Raw genomic sequence first — 21,315 nt, 5'->3', positions numbered from 1 at the left:
CGACGTATCCAGAGGAGGCAGTGTGTGTAAGTCATAAGATACCGCACGTTTTCTATAGTAGAAATATGTCTTCAGGAACTTTGTAAAAAAAAAATACTGCACAGAAGGTGTTTTATAAGGGTAAAACATTTCTCACGTCATGGATCTCTCTGTAACCTCCATTTGGACAAAGCAGATATTGAAGATAAATGACTTGATTCACTGAAAGTCTCTGCTCTGGAACATTGTACCGTATTTTGCATTAAGAAATAATTTAGGTGAATGCTTCATTTTAATTCCCAGATGGTTGTTCTCTTCTTCCTTAATGAGAAAGAGAATTATGGCATCAGTTGTCCTTATAGCAGGTTTGCACAAAACTTATTACTGCTAAGCTTCTGAAGTAATTTCAGGAAACGATATAATAGACGACGGTTTTCTTTATATCCATTTGGCATAATTGTAGAAGTTTCCAGCTCAGTAAGCTGCAGCAAACCGTCGTCTTTGTGAGTTTAAGAAAATAGTTAAAAAATAATTAGAATAAACTTTCATGTTTGAAGTTGAAATTAGGCTGCATCACTATGATATTTATCAGACTAAATGCTATTTGGGTTAGGATTACATACTCTTAAGAAAAAAAGAGCAAACTAGCCAAGAGAAAAACTTTGTGATTAACATTAAGTTGGATGGTGTCAGTGATAGTGGAGGGTCGTGCACCTTGTTTTAGATTATAAAGGTCAATATGGAAAATTATGGGAAATGATGGAATAACTACACAAGGATGTCAACTTACTGGATGTTCCTAAAATGTCTAAATGTAGAAGAGGAGAGAGCTTTCAGCTATCAAACGACTTCTCAACTTTAGGATCAGGCTTCAAACGTTCCTATCAAACAGGACTTAAAAACCAGGCAGGCCACTGTGGGCTACTTTCTTATTTAAGCTATGAGGTTTAGACGACTGGAAAATCGATTCCAAAAGCAGTTTTTCTGTGTCGTCTCCTCACACATTGATCTGACACCTCCAGGTCCACCTTCCCTGGTCCCGTCCAGCCTGCATTATGTTATTTTGTTGATAGTTTGTGATATTCACTCTGTTATGATCACCTCAGATTGAAAGATTTCCTCCTTTTATTCCATCAATGGGATTAGAGCGGCACTAAACTGGTTTCAGTCTGGATCATTAGACAGATCCCTTATTGACTCTTCAGTTCAGACTAGTTAACCACGGAGCTGCACAGGGTTCTGGTTTAGGACGCATACTTTTCACATTATACATGTTCCCTGTCGGTGAAATGATAAGGAAACACTCCTTTAACTTCCATTGCAGAAGGGAGGTTTTCCTTTCTGTCGACTGCAAACAAGTGCAATTGTTGGTTATTCTCTGTGAAAGTACCTTCAGATGTCTGCGTTGTATTTGATTCTTTATAAATCCAACTGAATTGAAATTGAATGTTAGGCGCCAGTATGGATTGTAAATGCACCACCTGATGTTGGTTATAGTTTTCTCCTGGTAAAAAGCATTACATGACAACTGTGGGACTCAGTGACTCACATTGACAAAACTAAACTTTTCTGTGCCTGAGTTGGCACAGTTTACAAACACAAGGTTCATTTATCGTAAAAGGAAACTCAGTTTTGTCCAAGTTAAACAAAGTCACGATTGAAGACAACAAGATGAAATTGAGTGTTTCCATCACTTAAAGATGAGGCCGTAAGTCAGCAGGAACTCTTTTTTTCTCTACCCTGCTCTGTCTTAGATTATTTACTGCTACATTTGCGATTTTGGGTTCACGAGTGTGATCATGCAGTGCACTGGAACTGTCTGGATGTTGTGCACTCAGCAGCTGCCACCTTGTCTCAATAGCAGATGGGCAGACAAGTCGTTTGTCAGAGGAAAGATAATGATGTTGTAATGTCCACAACACATAAAACACACATAATCAAGTTTGATTAACACTCATTATAGACAAGCGCTATTTACGGAGGTGCGTTAAATCTAATAAGGTCTTGGATCTTTCCACACAAATAAAGGATGAAGCAGGCGTATTACGGTGGTTACGCCCCCTGTGGGAGTGCATTGGTAATAACTTTATTGCAAAAATACAGGTTCCCTCTTTCCCCGAGCAACACCACCCCAGAACTGACACACAATCTACACACACCCACAAAAAGCCACCTCCAGTACTTTTAACTCTCCACCCGTCTCTGTCTCAGACCCTCATTCACAAACACACACTTTCATCCTTTAGTTTGACATTCATCCAGTCTCTCTCTCTCTCTCTCTTTCTCCTCTCACTTTCTACCTCCTTGTTGCTCTCTTTTTGCATTTTCCATTGGTTGAAACATAGCAGTTGATGCAGAACAACAAAGTTCGACCAGCAGCATTAAAACGTGAGATCTTCTCCTCCTCGGCGTGTCTCTGCCAGAGTCCATGAGAGCACCCGTGGGTGTGTTGGCCTCCTGACTATCTCTGTTACAGGATTGTGAGGGAAGGTTGATTTGCATAGCGGACTCATGCGCTACAATTGGCTACATTCTCTCACATCCTTAATCCAAACAAAAAACAACAACACCAACAACTAAAAAAAAAAAAACAACAACAAAAAAAAAGAAAGAAATTAAACTAAATGAAATATAAAAACAACACTGTTAAATACGCTCTCTGAGTTAAGTGCCAACCTTTGGTTTAGTTACAATGATCAATCAGTAAAATCTTGAAGAACTTTACATTGGCCGGTTGTTTCATGAGACTTTAAGTTATATGATATTTAATAGAATAAAGCATATAATAAATGTAATCTACACTTGTCAGAATGCTACTCAATAAAGAGGGGAGTGATGAAAGTCATACCTGTATAATACCTGTTCATACAACTGAGAAATGGTTGACATCTCTGAAGAAGATAGCTCACTGGCTGAAAATATACCTCTAATACGTATATATCATATAAAGCATATTCATATTTGACAAGTCACTGTCTCAGGCTGAAGATGAGCATGTTTCTATTCACATCTGAGGTCTCCAAACCAGTTTTCAGTGGGAGGGAGAAACAATAAAGTGTGAAATTTTTAAGTGCCACTGAAGTTCACCTGAGGCCTTTTAAGTAAAACTAACGCCACCGACTTCTCTGCAGCTTCTTTTTCAGTCACATAGCCTTCAGAAAGTGCACTTCTGCCAAGTAGCCTTGCAAAGTGCACTTGAGTCATCTGTTTTCATTGATAAAGCCTAAGAGAAGGGTTTTCTTAACCTACATTCTCCTGTTCCGTCTCCACTTTCCTCCCCTGCTGGCCTATTTCTGGTGCTACCGTTTCCTGTTTGGAACAAAGAAAGCAAGTGAGAATAGAAGAAGGATCCAAAGAAACAGGATAGGGAAAGAAGCAGAGAAAAGGAAGCGCTTTTCTTGTTTAATCTCCCGGTAGAAACGGGAGAGCTGTCATTAGGTCGGCGAGCGGCTGGGAGGGAGGGGGGGCGGAAACTCCAGCTAGACACTTGTGAAGTGCACTCCACTCCTATTTGAAATGCAGACATGAGGAAGTACCACTTTTAGTTTATCAATATTCGTTAATTATCATTATCAACATTCCATAAGGTCTTATTAATTAACATAGAGGTTTCATACATGAGTTTCTGTACATGACTTTTAGTATTTAGAGAGTTCAGTCTCGGCGGATTTACTGTGCGCACACACAGGAAGGGAAACACAACCAAACCCGAAAAAACAAAAAAAAAGAGGAAAAAATATGGCTGTCCTTCTGAAACAGTTCAGCTACGTGTGCGTCCGACAGGAAATGCCCGTGAAGAAAGAGGAAGAGGTGTGGCTACTTGGTTAGTCTCCCCCTGAGTCGAGGGTCCGATCGGGTGGAGGGAAAGTCCGTTGAGAGCTCCGGTCCCAGCCAGAGCCGCATGAAGAGGGGGGGAAACCCTCGGATAACCCAGGGGGAGACGAGAAACAACAGTCCCGGGAAGTAGGGGGGAAAAGGTTGAGGTTGTAGTTGGGGGTCAGAGTGACTGCATAGACAGAGTAGTAGGTCAAGGGGCAGGAAGGGAGGAGGAAGGCCAAGAGGGGCAAAGCAGGGTGCTGCAGGCGCTGAGGGGAGGCTCTACGTCAGTGCAGATGTGCATGTGTGCGTGCATGTGTTTGCGTGTGCATGTTGTTTTGAGAGAGGATGAGGAGGAGGAGGAGGAGGAGGAGCAGAATAGGACTTGATCCTCCTGAGCCGAAACCAGGTCTGTCTAGGCGAAGGTTGTTAAGGACCTGCTGGCACTGCTGCCCCACGTGGAGGTCGGCCCGCGGCGAGACATCAGTGAAACAGAGCAGGACTCTGGTCCGACGACAGCTTGACCCCCGTCAGACACAGCCAGAAACTTCCCGCTCCGCCCGACAGCTCCTGGAGGAGATGACACCAGAAAGTACAGATCTCAATACAGGATTTTTGATTCCTTAGATATTAGTGGAGGGATTTGTGTTCTACGGATAAAGAAGCAAGTTGTTGTGCAGCGAGCAGTGAAAAACAGCAAAGACAACACATACATAAACACATATAACAAGGGAAAAAACAAGATTCAAAAACAGGAAAGTCTAATCCTGTAGGAAAAACGACAGCAGGGGTGTCGAACATAAAGCCCACCAGTCGACAGAAGACTGCAACTCAGTTCAATATGCTCCAGGGATGACGTCACAAAGTGTAAAAATAATATTGGAAATGGACTGAATTCATATGATGAGAGTAATTGAAGTTCCTCATTTTTTAACTTGGGGTCACACAGTTTCTGGAAGAGCAAAGACACAACACAGCGCTAGTCAGAGGAGCACAAGAGCTGTTCGACTGCAAAGTGCAGATTGTTGATTTGAAGTTTATGTATTTAATTTATGCTCACCAATTCTTGTTTCATCAAGTTTCACACAGGAAGAAACATTTAAGTTGAAGTGACATTTGATCTGCAGCTACCTTTTCTCCGGATTGCCTCAAATATCCCCTCTGACAAGTCATCCAAAGTTTTGGATTGAGGTAACTGCACATATACAACATACAAAATTGCTATAGTTATATAATAAGATTGGTCAAATCTGTCACTTCTCATAACTCAGAATTTCTGGAGCTTTTAAAATGTTGCATTTCAGTTAAAGGTGCAATTAGAAAAAACAAATGTGCAATTCTGCACCAATAAAGTAAATGTGTAGAAGCATCATGCATAGAGGTATGTATCGGGTGTTTGTGGTTGTGCTGCAAAGATGGGGATTGATATCTCGGGAGTCACGACTCGTAATACACCTTCTGAACACTAGGGGGTGAATGATTCATTTCTCAGTCAGGAATGGGGAACAACACCTTGATGACTCCATATTTATCAAACAAAGTTGTCGCCAACTACATGCATACACAGAAGTGTTTTTTTGTTGTTGGAATTGGTGATGATTAGCGGAACTATGCACTCTGGTAAAACTGTATTTGTGCTGATGTACCAGCTTTCTCAATGAATACTGCCCCTATTGGTTTGGAGTGTAATTAAACACCTTTCATGGTGAATTTGTACACTTTGTAAGGTCATTCTGCCTTTGAGCTGTATGATGGACACACTGCCACAAAGTAAAAAATACATACAGTTATAACCAAGCACAGAAATAAGAATCTCTCTATGAGAGTGAATGTTGGTATGTGAGTTGTGCAGCAGCCTTCTGTAAAAAATGCTCTGAATCAATGTGCAGCAGCCTCAGCTCCCACAGCGAGGTGTGATGTTTTGTACCGTGAAACTGAAGAAGGTGTAAAAACCTGAAGTGACGCCTCGGTTCGTCAGGCCTTTTCAAAATGTGGCAAAAATTTCTATTTTATGTGTTGGTCTTTCAGGGTGAGAATAAAGCCACACTCAGCTTTAAATAACTACAACAAAGAATCCTTTCATATGCGGCTCATTTGTGACCAGCTTGACGCACGCAGGATAAATCAGTGGACATTCTCCATAAATAGTTATGTGAAGAGAGGCTTTGCCTACTTTTGTGCCAGGTAAGTCCGGACTGCCCAAAAGGTATGGTTAAAAAAAAGAAAAGTCTTTTTCTGACAGTAACTCTTATCTGGCACACAAAGTTGCTTCCCAAATGTGGATGAGTGATATTTCCCCTGAGTGATGTAATATGAGCTCAGTATCAGTGTTTACCTGTGAAGCAGTGGAGGGAGGTGGTGATGAGGAGGTGTTGGTGATGAGGAGGATGAAGGAGATGATAGTGGTGGAATAGCAACAGGGACTCAGAAGAGAGGAAGTAAGCAAGGAGAGGCACTGACATCAGCCTGCTTCACCTTCGAGAGAGACAGGAGAGAGAGGCAGAGAGCAGGAGGACAGATTGAAAACAGAAAAGCAGGACAAAAGGTAGAAACGAGACAAACAGCAAGGGGAGGGAGAAGAGCACAGGGAGAAGCAATGTGTAAAATGCCACCGCGGGACATCAGGCAGATGCAGTTCAACAGCACAGCCACAAGGATGCAGCAGAGGACAGCGGGTCCAAACTCACAAAGCTGCGGGTGGCAGTCAGGCGGCTGCGGCGCGAGGTCACAACGGTGCCGCTCAGGCTGCGTCCAATTCGCCTCAGGTTTTCCTCTCCGTCAGGCTCCGCCCCAAAACGCATTTCCCGCAACGTCATTGGCTGCAGCATGAAAGAAAATGTCAGTCAGACGCTGGTAAATGGATCCGACCCATCGTGCCCGTTTACATGTGGTATGAACATGCGTTTCGGGTGATCAGCTCACATGTGGCGAGCCCTGAAGCAGACTCTTTACATTTGCTCGGTTCACGCGTTTCGGGCTGACCGCTTGACTTCAGATTGTATTACTATCTCTGCGTCACTTCCACTAAAATGTCAAAAGGCCTCCAAGCATGGATGTCGATGCTTTTTTCCACAGTTTCTTTGGAAAGACCGAAACTCAGATCGGCGCATTCTCTTAAACGAAAACACGGCGCACAATGACGACGTTTACGTATGGCCATGTTTTCCTGCTACGCCGCCGTCCTGGAGCACATTCGCGACGCATGCTGTTCACACTACAACACTTGAGTGGTCAGATGTGTCCCAGACGACCTCGGGAAGTGGTTTGAGGGAAAACGCTTTGGTGCCTGTGCACACTTGATCACCCGAAACGCATGCTTAAGCCCGGTGGAAACGGATGTGAGGGCGCAGCTAAAAAGTGGGCGTTGCCTTGTTGAGGTAGGTGGGGGTGCTGGTGCAATCCGCCCCGTACACACTCCTCTCCATGTCTGCGTTGGGGGTCTTGGAGCGAGCCTGCCCTCCCACCCTGGATATGAGCCTCTCCGATGGGCTGCAGCCTGCCAACGCACACAGAGTTGATAACGTGAACATGTCCTGTAAAAAGTGCCACGAGTTCACCATACAGTAAGATATCGTTACACTCGTTGAAAAGACAAGACATTAAAGTACTTTACTGCCATGATTCACACACTAAATATCACACCTGTACTTGGTTCTTAGCTGGAAACACAAGTATCAAGGTTAATAAGAAATAGCTCAAATGGCCTTACTAAGAATAAATGTGTTGTGCACAGTTTGGTTTTTAATTGCAATCTCTGTCATGTTTTTAAACAATTGTCTTGCTTTTGAATTTGCTTTAATCCTCTGCAATATGAATTTAATGTTTGTTTCCAAGTTCTTGAAAAGCACCTTGAATCGTACGTTCAAAGTGTAAAATAGAAATAAACTTCCCTTGGCTTTTAAATTAAATCTGAAGTTTATTCAGTGTTTTTTTTTTCACATAGATGGCAAGGATGACTGGCAAAAAAGAAGTGGAAAACAGAAGATTTCCTGGATCTGCTACAAAAACTCTTCTGCAGTAGCAATCTGTTCTGTGTCCCAGTTCCAGGTTTCACTCAATATATGCTATAAAATCTGTGCAATCTATACAGTTTTTAGCGGTTGGCAGAGAGGAACTCACCAACCTAGCTGATTTGTACAAACAGAAAAGAAAACTTTCAAATGGCTCTGGAACAGACAAAAAAATCTGGAATAAAAGTCAAAACTTTGCTTGAAAGCAAAACCAATCGATTCGTATGCGTGGCATAATAATCTTCACATTATGATATTTACTCATTATTAATTGCTGTTAAAATCCACTGGAAATTATGATTTATTTACAAAGATACTTCTGGGAAAAGGAATTCCCTCGACCTACAAATTTCTCCTGCTGATCAGGATTAGGTAAAGTGGAGGGGAATACATTATGTCAGTGGGTAAGCACCATAATTATTGCTGCACAACAGGGGTTAACACACTTTTTTTGCTTGTGAGTTACTATTACTATTAAAAAGAACAACTATTCCTCCATAATCCATGGGCTTCAAACCACATCACATCTACCTACACTTTTTTCTAAATTTTTTACTATCTGCTGTAAAAAAGTCACAACCACTGATACAGTTGGGAAGCGGTCACCATGGCAACCAGTCCATCTGAAAACTAGTTGACCAGAATTTATGTGTGACACGGCCTGCTCCGCCTCACAGCTAGTTCCATAATAATCTACAAGACAGCAAATCTTTTATTAATCTTTTAAACGTCAATCAGTTCATTGACAAATTTCTTAAACGGCGCTCTACATTTACAATCTCCCAGATCAATGTGAAGCAATCGTGTACAAGTATGTGCATGTGCATGTGCATGTGCATGTGCATGTGCATGTGCATGTGCATGTGTGTGCGTGTGTGTGTGTACCTGGTTTTCCAGCCAGCAGACTGGCCTGGTAAAGGGAGTCAAGCTCGGACAGCTCGGCCTCGTCGCGGTCACAGCAGGGATCGCTGTGTCGCCCCGGGGCATGCTGGGAGCTGTAGTGCCCTGGGGAGGACTGGCAACTGTAGCTGTAATTCTGACTGGATGTCTGCGGCCTGATGGGAACGCAGCGGTCTGGGGGGGTGTCGTACGGCGTCACCACGGCGTCGGGCCGGTCCAAACTCCAGGACGACCAGTGGCGGGTGCCTCCGTCGAAGGCGGCTCCGTGCCTTGGCCAGTGCTGGGCGGCGCCGGCCGGAGAAGGGGGCTGCGGTGGCTGCCAAAGCGGCGGATGAGGCTTGCTTTGCCCAGAAGCTTCCGGGGGTGAGGATGGAGGAGGAGTGGAGGGTGGTGGGGGAGGGTGTGTGTCCGTAGTTTCAAGGTGTGTGGAGTGTGAGGTGTGTGCGGTATGTGTATCCCAGAGACGCAGAGGAAGCGAGGGTAGAGAGATGGCTAAGTGCTTCCCCAGGGGTCTGACACTCACCCCCCCGGCCTGCAGCAACTCACACAGCCTCACCCCCGTCCCCTCTCTCCCATCCTCACCGTCCTCCCCTCTCCTCCCCACACACCCGCCCACTTCCTCCCTTTGGCTGGAAGGTGCACAAGGGTGAGCGATGCTGAGGGTGAGTGAGGGTCGAGGAGGAGCGGGCCGATATGGCGGAGGGGGCGGGGCCTGGCCCAGGGCAGCGTCCTGGCTGGGCGTTGCCTGGTCCTCTTCCTCCTCCTGATTGGGCGTCAGCAGTACTTGGACCGGGCCAGGCTGTTCACTGGAGGACAGGAGAGATCGAGAGTGTCAGTCAGCCAGCAGCAGGAACAGAAAAAAAGATTAAAAAAAATAAATAAAAAAACTCAAACACCCCCCCCCCCCCCCCCCCGAAAAATCTGCTCTGACGTCAGGTGAGTTACTGCATCGAGGGAAGGTCACAACAGCACACCAGGATAAACAAGCGCGCGCACACACGCACACACACAAAGAACAAACAGCTATGATGATGCAGCCCTGTGCAAGCAGTGCTTTGTGTGTGGGGTTTCACAGCCATGCCGTATCCGAGTCGGGCAGAACAGCTCAGCGCCTCTGACTGATAGATCACAAACTTAACTGTCTGATCTCCACATTTCCATCTCAAACAGCCAAAGATCTCCCTTTAATCAGGTTTTCAAAGCGGTACTCTGCACTTCGCCGCACTGTGTGCGTTGGTGCAGTTTATCAACAGTGAAAATAAATGTGGACTTCTCCAATACGGACTAATTCAATCTCACCGGGCCGCTCTATCACTTTATTGATTTACATACATTGGTGCGTGGCAGATGTGATGTATGTTGAACATTAGCCGATCCTCACTGCAGAGACACCACACACACTCTATGTGTGTGTGGTGGCATGCGTGAATAGTCGAGTCTGTAAATTTGTGTGTGTCCATTTTTGTGTCGAGTCCCCGAACGTATGCCAGCCCCCATCCCCCCACTTTAACTCTCCCGTCTCTTTTCAGCCTTAGTAATTACCCAGCAGGCTTTGCAGCAGCGAGCTATAAATCAGAGGCTTATGTTGATCAATAGAGGAGAAGAGGAAGGTAATAAAAGAGGCTGAGTGCTGAGCTTTACCTCCACCTTCTCTTTCACCTCATTCCCACTGTTAACAGTTTGGATTTAAAACTTAATATTATTCTATTTTGAACCTGATTAGGTTGTAATAAAACAAACTAAAATCAATCTTAACTAGACTAAATCAACACGTCTATGAGCAACCTCCTTATAATATGTAATAGAAGAATATTTTAAGTTGGTGAAACTTTATGATCATCTTTAAAATTAGAACTTAATGTTTGGAAAAATGATCATTTGGATACTGTCTTGAGACTTTATTCTAATATATTCACATTTGGATCTATGCTTTTTCCTTATTATTATTGAAATTTTCCCATTCTGTACATTATGAAATGTAATAAATGTGCATTTTACTTTTAGATCAGTGATTCCTCACTAAAAGTGAGATCCAGAGTGAGAAAATCCAGACGAGAAATTACCTTTATTGGAAAATGTATATTTAGGTGTTTTTTTTCTCATCTACACTTATATCATCCAACGGACCAGAATGAACCCTACGGTGGGCTGGTTTATCATGTTTGACAATCGCAGTCTCAGTGCTATGTTAAGAAATGTATTCTTATATAACACTGCGACTCTTTGGAACCAAATATGACTTCTTTATAATCTTTACATGCTGCAATATGATTTTGCTGGTGGAAATGGACCACTCATGTGACCCGATATGGCCTGGGGGTCTTAAGTTTAACTCACTTGGTTATGATATCGGTTAAAAAGGCATCAGCATTAAAGTAAAATGAAGCATTTATTATCCAAAAGTTATTCGGCACGTTAATGCTTTCATCTAGTTTTTTCCCCTGTTGATTGACTTAAATATTTGATTATTCTTATAATTCCAGGTTCTGACTTTTGAACTCTTTTTTCAGTTATCAATACTAATCATGCCATTTTACTGGTCCAGGCTTATTGAGGTCAAACTACATTTTATTAACATAATTAAAATTAGTCTGACATCATGGACCTGTGATATTTGCTTTAATTTTCATTGACGTTTGAGAGTCAGTAACTAAGTTCTGGACTAACTTCCATAACCAGAACAGAAAAGTGTAGTTAGATGATACAACAGACATGCTGGAATAAAATGTTTCACATATTCTTAATTCCAATAGCATTTCTCGGTTTGTTAAATATCAGTTTGACACTGTTTTCACTGGACAAACTCCATTTACATTTCTCACACAAGAGAGCCAACACATTCTGTAACACACAGAAAGAGAGCAGCAAAGAGCGGAACACATCTCCAGCGCAGGATCTGCCAGACACACGGGACAGAAACAGAGTGGCGAGCTGCAGCTTTACGGTGCACAGAAGGACAGATCAGTGGCACACAAAGAGCAGAGGGAAGCCTTGGCAGCACACGGCTAAAAAGAGCAGAGCAAGCAACAATGAGGGGAAGCAGTGAAGCACAGACGAGCAAGAGAGAAACTCTGTCTCTCTTTTTTTTAATTCTTGATGGCGACACGGAGCCCAGCAAAGCAGGTTTTTACCGCACTGCAACAAACACACAGACACAGAGGAGGATAAGACGTTACTGTATATAGTTGAGGGTGTGTGCTTGAGAGGACACACACACACACACACACACACACACACACACACACACACACACACACACACACACACACACACACACACACACACACACACACACACACACACACACACACACACACACAGCGGGATGTGAGAGTGCAGTGCTCGAGGGGTGGTGGTGGTGGTAGGGGGTCACAGTAACAGAGGTTGGCCAGCCAGAGCTGAAGACACACACACAGGGGTGCTGAGGCGTTTTAAGACAGCCAGCACCCAGAGGACACACACAGAGGAATCCTGAGGTGGGTTCGAGAACGGTTCAAGCTGTGGACACACATCGAGTGAGGGAGGGGGAAGGACCGCTGTGGACACATGGGGGAGGGGGGGGACAGTGGTGGTACCTGCGAGGCCCCTGTGGGCGGGCGCTTGCTGTCTCCCGTTCCATTTCCTGATCCTGCCTGCGTTTGATTGGGCCCCCAGCGCTCCTCATGCACGCAGCTACAGCCAATCCGCTATGAGCGTTAGCCTCATGCAGGGGTCTGAGCACAGCTGAGGATGTTAACAACAGAGCGGGAGATAAAAAGGGAGAAAAGACAGAAAGATATAATGACAGAGTGGCAGTGGCAGAGGGGAAAAAAGCAAGGGGGGGGGGGGGGGGGTAAAGAGTGAACAGATTAGGAGAGAGAGGAAAATATGTGGATGAAAGAACAAGTGAGACAAAAGGAGACAGAGAAAAGAGAAGCAGAGCAGAAGGAGTGGTTATGAGGGGGCCAGCATGCATTACGCTTGTCTACTGGAAGTCAATGTGAGCCTATTTCATTTGTGTATAGAGTTGCAGAGTGGGAAGTTTTTCCGTTTTTAAAGCATTCGTTAAATCAGGACTGTAAGATATATATTAATTGTGCACGTCAAATAACAGAAAGTCTTGAAGCCGCTTATAGAGTCCGATTCAGTTTTTGTTTTGTTCACATTTTCCAGACTTGGATGAAGCAAACTGAAAATCTGAAGCAATTAATCTGTGCGAATAATTTGCTATATTCAGCATATATTATTAAAGGTTTTGTCTACTTTACACGGAAATTAGTTGCCTACTCATGGGCTGATGATCATATGTCTTAGTGTCCCTTCATGGAGTATTATAGAGGCAAAATGACTTGAGTACGCACTCAATTTGAGTGTATTAATATCTGTATGTGTGTAATGATTTTTTGTAACTTTAATGACTTTTTTTGTGGTTTGTAGGTTTTTTCAAAACGTAGATACATTGGTATGCGCGTGATACAATTTGTATGTGTGATATAGTTTGTGTAAGAACCTGTGTATGTATCTGACCTCGGGCACAAAACTTTGTATACCTGTAATATGGTTGTGTGTGGCTATATCCTACAAGGACCTGGAAATGTGTCTGTCTTCACTTTAGCAAACTGAGATTGGTTCCAAGTCTATTTGTTTTTTGCCTTTGTTGTAGACGAGCAGACCATTTTCCAATGCGCCTCTTTAGACCTACAAAGGAGCACCCAGGGTGACAACAATCAGCCTGCAATCGGCGAAAACAACCCTACAAATGATGATGTCCCTACAGAAGGGCAAAATCAAGATGTACAATGTGAGTCTGCTCGCCCGAGGTGGAGGTGAAGACAGACACATTTACAGGTCTTTGTAGAGACGTGCACACACCAACCATATTAAACACATAATTTACACATGCAAATTTTTTTAAAACTTGTGTCATGAATCTGAGGTTGCTTCAACAAGTCTCACTGCAGACAAACATTTATAAACACTAGCTGGCTGCATCATATGAGGTGAGCATGCAGCAATACTGTTGAGTATTGCAATAACGATATAATCTGTGATTAATGCACTTAAGTCTACAATTTTTTTTGTGTGCTGAGATTTATTCTTCCTCGTAACAGTCTTTATTCTCTTGTCCCTAATTAACACCAGCTGTTTGTTTTGTTGACTTTTCAGAGCATAGATGCACATTGGATGAAAGTATAACTTTTGCAGCTCTCGATTGCACCTGGGTGCTGAAAATAAGACCACAGTCTCTTCAGGACGGGCTTCCTGAGGCAGGACTGCTGCCTGGTTGTTCTGTATAAAGATTATGAAGGTTTTGCACACAGCATCATCGATAGTAATCAAGCTGGAAAGATATCTGTTTAACTAGGAGGGCCAGAGTGGGACAACAGGCCTGCGGAAAGCCTCTGGGTGCTACTAGATGCCAACGTTGCAGCGTCTCTTAAGACGGAAAGCCGGCTCGCTGTGTAGAATCACACACCGGGGTGGCATTAGGCTTAAGTTGGCTCTGTGTGCAACGTGGAGAGCTGACGTCTTTGTTTCAACACTGCTGCTGGATCTCTGAGTGAACTGGAAGACGAAACAGCACTTTCATTTTCTTCCAAGTTAAAGTTAAAGTTACGAGCAATAAACTCAGTGTAACGCACTCGTGTTTTACTACACCAGTCCATGTTGGCCGCTATGATCAGGAGCTTTTGCTGGCTCATTTCAGAAGCCTTTCTATCTTTTTCTTTCTTTTTTTTATTGCTGCATAGCAGATGTTGCTGAGTCAGAGTTTGCAACTTGTTCTGCGGATAAAGTAAACTTTACTATTTGCAATTAAACTCTGATTTCTACTTGTGCGAACAATGCTATCTCCGAAGAGACGATGTTACTGTGTTTTAAAATAATAGTAAGGGATAAAGAAAACACTGTCTGTTCCCACTGTGCAACTCTACAGTGAATGCATCGAAATGTAAACTTGTACAGAAGTTAGTCAAAAAGTCAACAATGAGGAGCAAACTGAGGCTACGTTCAGGAAGGCACAGAGAAAGAAGTGCTCAGTTCTGCTTTGTGCACCCCGAATGGTATTAGTTAGTTAATTGTAGAAAAAAAAGGCATAGGAGGAAAACAAAAGAGGAGCCATCAGACGGTCTGGCTTCAGTTTAGAGATGTTTGATTGATAGCGTCAGAATAAAGGGAGGTTGATGGCAGCTCGGTTGTTGTTGTTGTTGGGTGTGACGTCCTCTAAAACACTGAGGCAGACTGTCTGGAGTCCGGCTGAATCCATCGATATGGATGTTGGGAACCCAAATGCTGTTACATAATCACACTGATAGTGATGCCATCTGCTCATTCACAAGTCGTCCTTTCACTTCATCAAGGTTGAGTGTACTCAAAGGCATGTGTGTGTGTGTGTGTGTGTGTGTGTGTGTGTGTGTGTGTGTGTGTGTGTGTGTGTGTGTGTGTGTGTGTGTGTGTGTGTGTGTGTGTGTGTGTGTGGTACATGAAGCTGAACACACGGACGCACACACAGCAGGACAGCCAGGACACGATATAATAATTCCTGATATAGTAGATTTAGTTAATGTTCAGTTGGAGGAGGCGGGACCTGGTACACCTGCAGTTTATGCAAAATGCTCTCACACACAAACACACTCATTTTGTGAATTCAGGCGCGTGGACAGACACACACGGAAAATGGGGCATGGAAATAGATACACATGGGAGTGTATTTTAGGATCAGACAAAGCCTGAGATTATTTACTGCCAAACTCATTGCTTTCATCCTTTTATGCACCGGACGTTTAATATGCACACTTATAATATTGTGTTTAAGCGACGCCTGGAAACCGATTATGCTGTTGTTTGTCACTAACATAATGACGGTAAATAGCTTTAAAGTAAAATTGGAACGACATATTTTCAGATTCATGCGAGTCAATCGACACATCTTTCCTCCGAATGTTGAACAGATGAACCAGTGTTTCTGAAACTGAGGTAATTGTACTCCCAAGGGCATTTTGAGGTATTGCAAAGGCAAAATTTGATTTTCTTTTATTTTGTAGTTAAAAAAAAACAAAAAACTCACACATGATTCTTACAATAGTTATTCAATAACCCAGGGGTGTCAAACAAACTGACACAATGCAACACTGAGGCACTGAAGATAGCTGCCTCGTTGCTCGTAAACTAGCCTTTAATTAAGAGCCATGCTGTCAGGGGGCGTTTGCAAAAGCATTCATAATGCAACATATCTAGAAGTTCAGCAGAAATGCTGAAAACCATGTAGTTAGCATGTAGGGCCACGAGTTGGTGCAGGCGGTTGTTTTTGTAAAGAAACCACCCACACGGACAGACAACAAAGTTTTGATTCCTTTGGGCTTGATGTTAATAATACGCTGCTGTTTAGTCGATAAACTGTTCTGTTATGCAACTCTGTGTGAGTGGTGATCCTGGTGCGACAGCTTGGATTTACTTCCTGTCTCACTTACTTAGGTCAGATTGCAAACGTGCCATCTCATGGCAGAGAGGGTTTCTTTTATAAATAAAGACAGCTTGTTTTATTTGTATGAACTAAAAACAACTTAATATTTCTCTAAAAATCACAGGCTATCGCCCCGCTTATGCAGCCTTTAGGTCTTACTGGTTTTACTTTTTGGGATTGGAATGCTTTTAAATATACTATTTCACATTTCAAATTGACAAAAATGTGAATATCCATTTTCTGCTTGTCCAAATCTGCCTCGCGTTTGAATTAATACTAATGCTTGAAGTAAAAGTAAAACTGAACATGGCTCCTGAGTAGCCGGTGGGAAAAGCAGTTATGCAGTTTGACTCTGCGACTTGATAAAAGCAGATTGTATAAGATTAGTGGAGCTGATTAAAATACAAGATAATGTGTTTGAGGCAATAAATGTGTAGAAATGTACAATTGTTTAAAGGTGGGGGCAAAGAAATGTTGTCAATAGTAGAAAAAAAAACAGAGTGAAAAGCACACACGGGATCCTTTTTTCAAACAGCGGAGCAAACACACATTTGTAAACTCTGGAGTGTGGCTGGGACGTCTGGGAGTCCGAGCTTGAAGTGAGTTTGTGATTTGTGTTTAAACGGGAATCACCGAGAAAACAGTCCTCAGCTCTCCGCTGGTCAGTAAACGTCCCGCAGGAGTTTCTGTGTAAGTAAAGTCTGTTCTGACGGGGAGTTGTTCTCTATTCTGTTCACCTACACTGAACACAGCTGGAAGGTTGAAACACACACACACACACACACACACACACACACACACACACACACACACACACACACACACTGTTACTCTGGCATAAATTGTGCTAAATTAATCGAGAAATTAAAATAAAATACCAACAGAGAGAGACAGACGGACAGACGGACCGACAGATGGGAACGAGGACGAAGACGAGGGCAGACAGAAGCACGGACGTACAAGTCGTTGTGACTGTTCGACTGGACAACAGGTGATGATGTGACCTTAAAGCCGCACATGGTGACATTTAGGCAGGAAATTACTCTTCATCAGTCTGCAGCACAAAGTTCTACAACTTCAGGGCACTGTGCTAAAATTAAATGGGCTCATAGTTGTATGAAAAGTCTTCATCGTATGCGTTTATCAATACAAGCTCATTGCAGCTTTAAATGTCTTCAGACCAAGGGTGTCAAACAAAAGGCCCGTGGGCCAAAGCGTCCAATGACACGGAACATATCGAATGGAAATTTTAAATAAGTAGCATAGCAGACAAATACAACACTAAAACCTGGAAGTGAACAGTAGATGGCAGTATTGTGAGTAATAAGTGGTGAGGGAACTAGCCGCTTTACTGCGAGCAAATTGGTCCACAGCTTTCCTGCAGAATTTGGTTGTTTTGAAAATCTATTTTCTACATAATAGATGTTGATTACAACTATGGCGAAAGATCATAACTGACCTTGTTTGTTTAAATGTTGCTGTCAACATAAACATCTCACCAAAGACCATTTAAAAATCTGGAACTTTAGTCATATAGACTCTAAACGTGAAGAAACAAATGATTAGTATCAAGGTCATAATGTCATGAAGGGAACCACTCTGGCAGATTTAGGTTCCCAAATAAAGCTCAATAGAAATGAAACTTCTAAGTTTCTCATTAGGTCAGTTTAAGTTTAGATTTCTATTGGCTGTATGTGTAGCTCCTGACATGAAGCGAGTTTGACACCCCTGCTTTAGACTTTACCCCTAAAAGAACCACATCACTTAAATCTACACCCATAACATATTTTCTCACTTATCATAGTGGAGTCCAACGATGAAAATAAACCAAAATCTATTCCCAGCACCTGCATTAGTGTAAATGCAGAAATCTCAGAGACACAGTTAAAGCTACAAATCTCTTGAGGTAAGAGAGAGAATATGCTTACTGAGTTTTATCTCTTTAATTATCAGCTCTTTCTCCACCATTAGGCACTTCTAGCTCCTGCTGTCATTCCCATTTCATGCATACCCTGGTGTTGGAGCTGGTCCAGGTCCATGAATTTGCTGGGTTTGGGGTTGAATCCCATGGCCGCCTCTCGCTCCGCCTCTCTCCGCTTCTGCTGCTCCTGCTGGCGGGCTCTCCTCGTCACCTCCTCCTGCAGCTCGTCCAGCTCGCTGCGACCTGAGCCTGGAAATAGATGAGACAGGAGATAAATGGAGCAAATGCAAGCCACAGCACTGCCTTGGTGATGGAGAGATCAGTAAGTAAATCCAAGTATATTTGTGTAGTTTCAAGTCAGGAACAAAATGAAGCACCTCATCATCAAATGACGACTTTATTTTTGGTCTCCACCCGCGCCTCAAGGAAAAAATGTGGTTGATTATTTGCTAAATTGGATTAAACAGTTTATCTCTGTTTATTATATTATTAATTATCAGATCATGCGTAAACCCTGGGGTGGGCAGTGGGGTAGTGGTTAGTGCTCTCGCCTCAATGTGAGAATATTCCTGGCCCTGGTGCCCTGCGACCCTGAAGTGGATAAAGCAGTATAGACGGATTGACGAAAAAAAATAAAAATAAAATCCTATTCTGGTGAGTTTGTTGTTATCAGAGCAGGAAAATCTCACAATAACTACCTGCGTTGGTGCCGCCACCCCAGCTGGGTGAGGGCAGCTCCTGCAGGATGGCACTGCTGCTCTTCGACTTTGGCACCGAACGCCATGAAGGACCCGACATCAGCACTCGCTTCTGTTGCCCCACCTCTCTGTGGGAAAAAACAAAACAAACAAACAATGGAAACAGAAGAGGAAGACCGCAAGAAAAATAAGAGATGAGTGTGGAAGTGTTGATAATGCAGACACAGCGGAGAGACAGATGTGTTCATTGATTGATTCATCGCGATGAACTCGTACTTTTGGAGTCGTTTGTTCTCGTTAATGTCACATTTGTATTTCATGCTGATGAAGTGAAAGTGAGGAGGACAACAGCCGCCGAGAAACCGGGAGGGAGAGACATGATGAACAACAGAAATGGAGAGCAAGCGACAGTAATTGTTATTTGTGAGTTTCTCACCTGTCAGGGCTGCTGCTGTTCCTCTCACTGCTCTCGTAGCCACTCTCCATCCTCTGAATGAGACGTGGCTGGTGCTCCACCCCTCTCAGAGGTGGAGGGGCAGGGGGACCCATCGTCCGGCCACTGCCCAGTGTCCTGGGCTGCCCGACCAGCCCAAACCCTGACCCCAAATCCCCGATCTCCCTCCCTTCTGCTTCCTGCAGCCCTGGCTGTGGAGCGGGTCCGGCCACGGGGAGGAAGTCCTGGGGCTCCGGAGGGAGGGAGGGGCCGGGGAGAGTGTTGTAGCCCAAACAGGAGCCTCTCTGTCGGGTGAAGATGCTGTCGATGTTCAGGGCCTCTCTTCTGGGCCTCCAGGTTGGCCGATAGCGGCCTCCAGAAGAACTGGAGGACAAAGGGGGACGTTACATTTACATACCCAAGAATGGAAAGAAATTAAACTGGAGATGTTGATGAAACAAAGTAGGAAAACTAGTTTTAGATGTCATCAAAACACATCATGACGACTTTATCACAATTCAGTATAGATGATAAGAAAGTACTATAACTATTTGAAGATGAATATTTCTGTTTGGCTGTGCAGCTTTACTCTCTAGATGTTAATATGACATTACAGGACATGATATTGGGGGAAACTCACATCAAACAAAATTCACATCGAAACACTAGAAAGATCAAGTCTGTCGAGTGCCTTTCTGGTTTAAGGTTCAAGGTTCTTTATTATCACCGAGGGGCAATTTGCTGTATGATTTTTCCTGTGTTCATGTTCTCCTCCAGTACTAAAACATGTTTTTGAGGCTATTGGTGACTTTAGAAATGCACGTCCATGTGAATGGATGTTATCATGGACGGCAGCTGGGAGGTGAAGTAGTTAAACAGGTGGCAGTGAGGAAGCTCTGACTGTGGAAAGTGTGTCAAAGTGTACCAGCTGACATCCCCACCTGCTGTTAGACATTCTGATTCTGGTCGTATGATATTGGACAGTAAAGGAAAAGTGTGATTAAAATGGATTTTAGAGGCTTGTTGTTTTATTGGACTCTTATGTCATTCATAGGTTGCAGCAAGATCTCAAAAGCTCATGTGTAAATGGAAGTGCTGGAAAGTAAAAACCTCTCTGGGCATACTGTATATTTATGCTCCTTTGAATTATAGTTACCTGATACTAACAGTGACTAGTTATTGCTCAGCTTAAGATGTATTAGAAATGAACAAGTATAGATCAAAAACAGTTGTTTACAGCTTGAGAACTTTATGAAAACATTTAGCTCCTGAACATGTTTAGTCACACATTGAGTCCTTTACTACTGTAAGACGTTTTCATATTCAGGATGGCAGGATCTTCAATAAAAACATTATAGTTTGTTCTTGCTTTGTTTGTTTGTCTGCCCCATTAATCATCTCGCTGTATTCTACAGCCATTCTGTACAGTAAACAAGTTTATAACCGATGTGAGTGTAAAATCATTGTGTTTACGATGAAGTTCTGCTGTGCATAAAATGTAAGCTGTTGGGGGTCATTTAACTGCAGAATATGTACTTTTTATTCAAGATGCTGAATAATTGATTAAAGTTGTTTACAGCGTTTAGCTGTGACTACAGAGGCGGAATGTTTGTGTATTTCTGTGGTGCAGTACCTGGACTTGCTCTCACTGCTGGTGCTCTCATCCTCCCAGTGGGGCCCTCCAACCCCGCCCTCACAGCCCCCCACTCCCGACGAAGAGGAGGAGGAGAGCGGACGAGAGGAAGAGGACGAGGAGGTGAGAGGCCTGCGGGAGGAGAGGAGGAAGACGGCCGTCTCCTTATACTCCTGCAGGGGAGGAGAGGGAGGGCGAGGAGGACCCTCCACTGCTGACTCTGAGCGTGGGAAGAAGACAAAAAAGGAGAAAGAGAAGGTAAACCGCAATTACTTTTTTTATATTTTTCCTTCAGGGGGCAATTATGTAGGCAGCCGAGCAAAAGGATGTGAGCATAACGACTGAAGAGGTGTAGAACCTGATGAGTCAACAGCAGTGAAGCTCTGTGACACAGTTCTCTTCTTTTCCACTAAAACTGAGGAACTAACCCCCGTTTGCACTTCAGCTCGAACATGGTGGTCACTTGTGCATATGCAAACGGTAA

The 21,315-nt window shown here is 43.5% G+C and overlaps 1 protein-coding gene across 1 annotated transcript in view; it reads right to left on the bottom strand.

The window, feature by feature from the left end:
- Positions 1-2,030: 2,030 nt before the first annotated feature.
- The window catches only part of usp54b (ubiquitin specific peptidase 54b), a gene marked incomplete at its 5' end in the record, with an annotated part of 50,939 nt that continues 31,654 nt past the window's right edge, over positions 2,031-21,315 (bottom strand). The window contains 10 exons of the mRNA XM_080484553.1: positions 2,031-4,365; positions 6,483-6,614; positions 7,164-7,291; positions 8,691-9,511; positions 12,281-12,428; positions 18,158-18,316; positions 18,766-18,893; positions 19,202-19,582; positions 20,832-20,932; positions 20,987-21,051. Of these exons, the coding sequence (XP_080340679.1) occupies positions 4,279-4,365; positions 6,483-6,614; positions 7,164-7,291; positions 8,691-9,511; positions 12,281-12,428; positions 18,158-18,316; positions 18,766-18,893; positions 19,202-19,582; positions 20,832-20,932; positions 20,987-21,051 (2,150 nt within the window). The 3' untranslated portion in view covers positions 2,031-4,278. The remainder of the gene's footprint in view (positions 4,366-6,482; positions 6,615-7,163; positions 7,292-8,690; positions 9,512-12,280; positions 12,429-18,157; positions 18,317-18,765; positions 18,894-19,201; positions 19,583-20,831; positions 20,933-20,986; positions 21,052-21,315) is intronic.

This window comes from Lipophrys pholis (genome assembly GCF_963383615.2).
Source record: "Lipophrys pholis genome assembly, chromosome: 1".
In the NCBI taxonomy this organism is placed as follows: Eukaryota; Metazoa; Chordata; class Actinopteri; order Blenniiformes; family Blenniidae; genus Lipophrys; species Lipophrys pholis.
The sequence above is the reverse complement of the archived record's forward strand: the minus strand, read 5'-3'. Positions and strand labels throughout refer to the sequence as shown.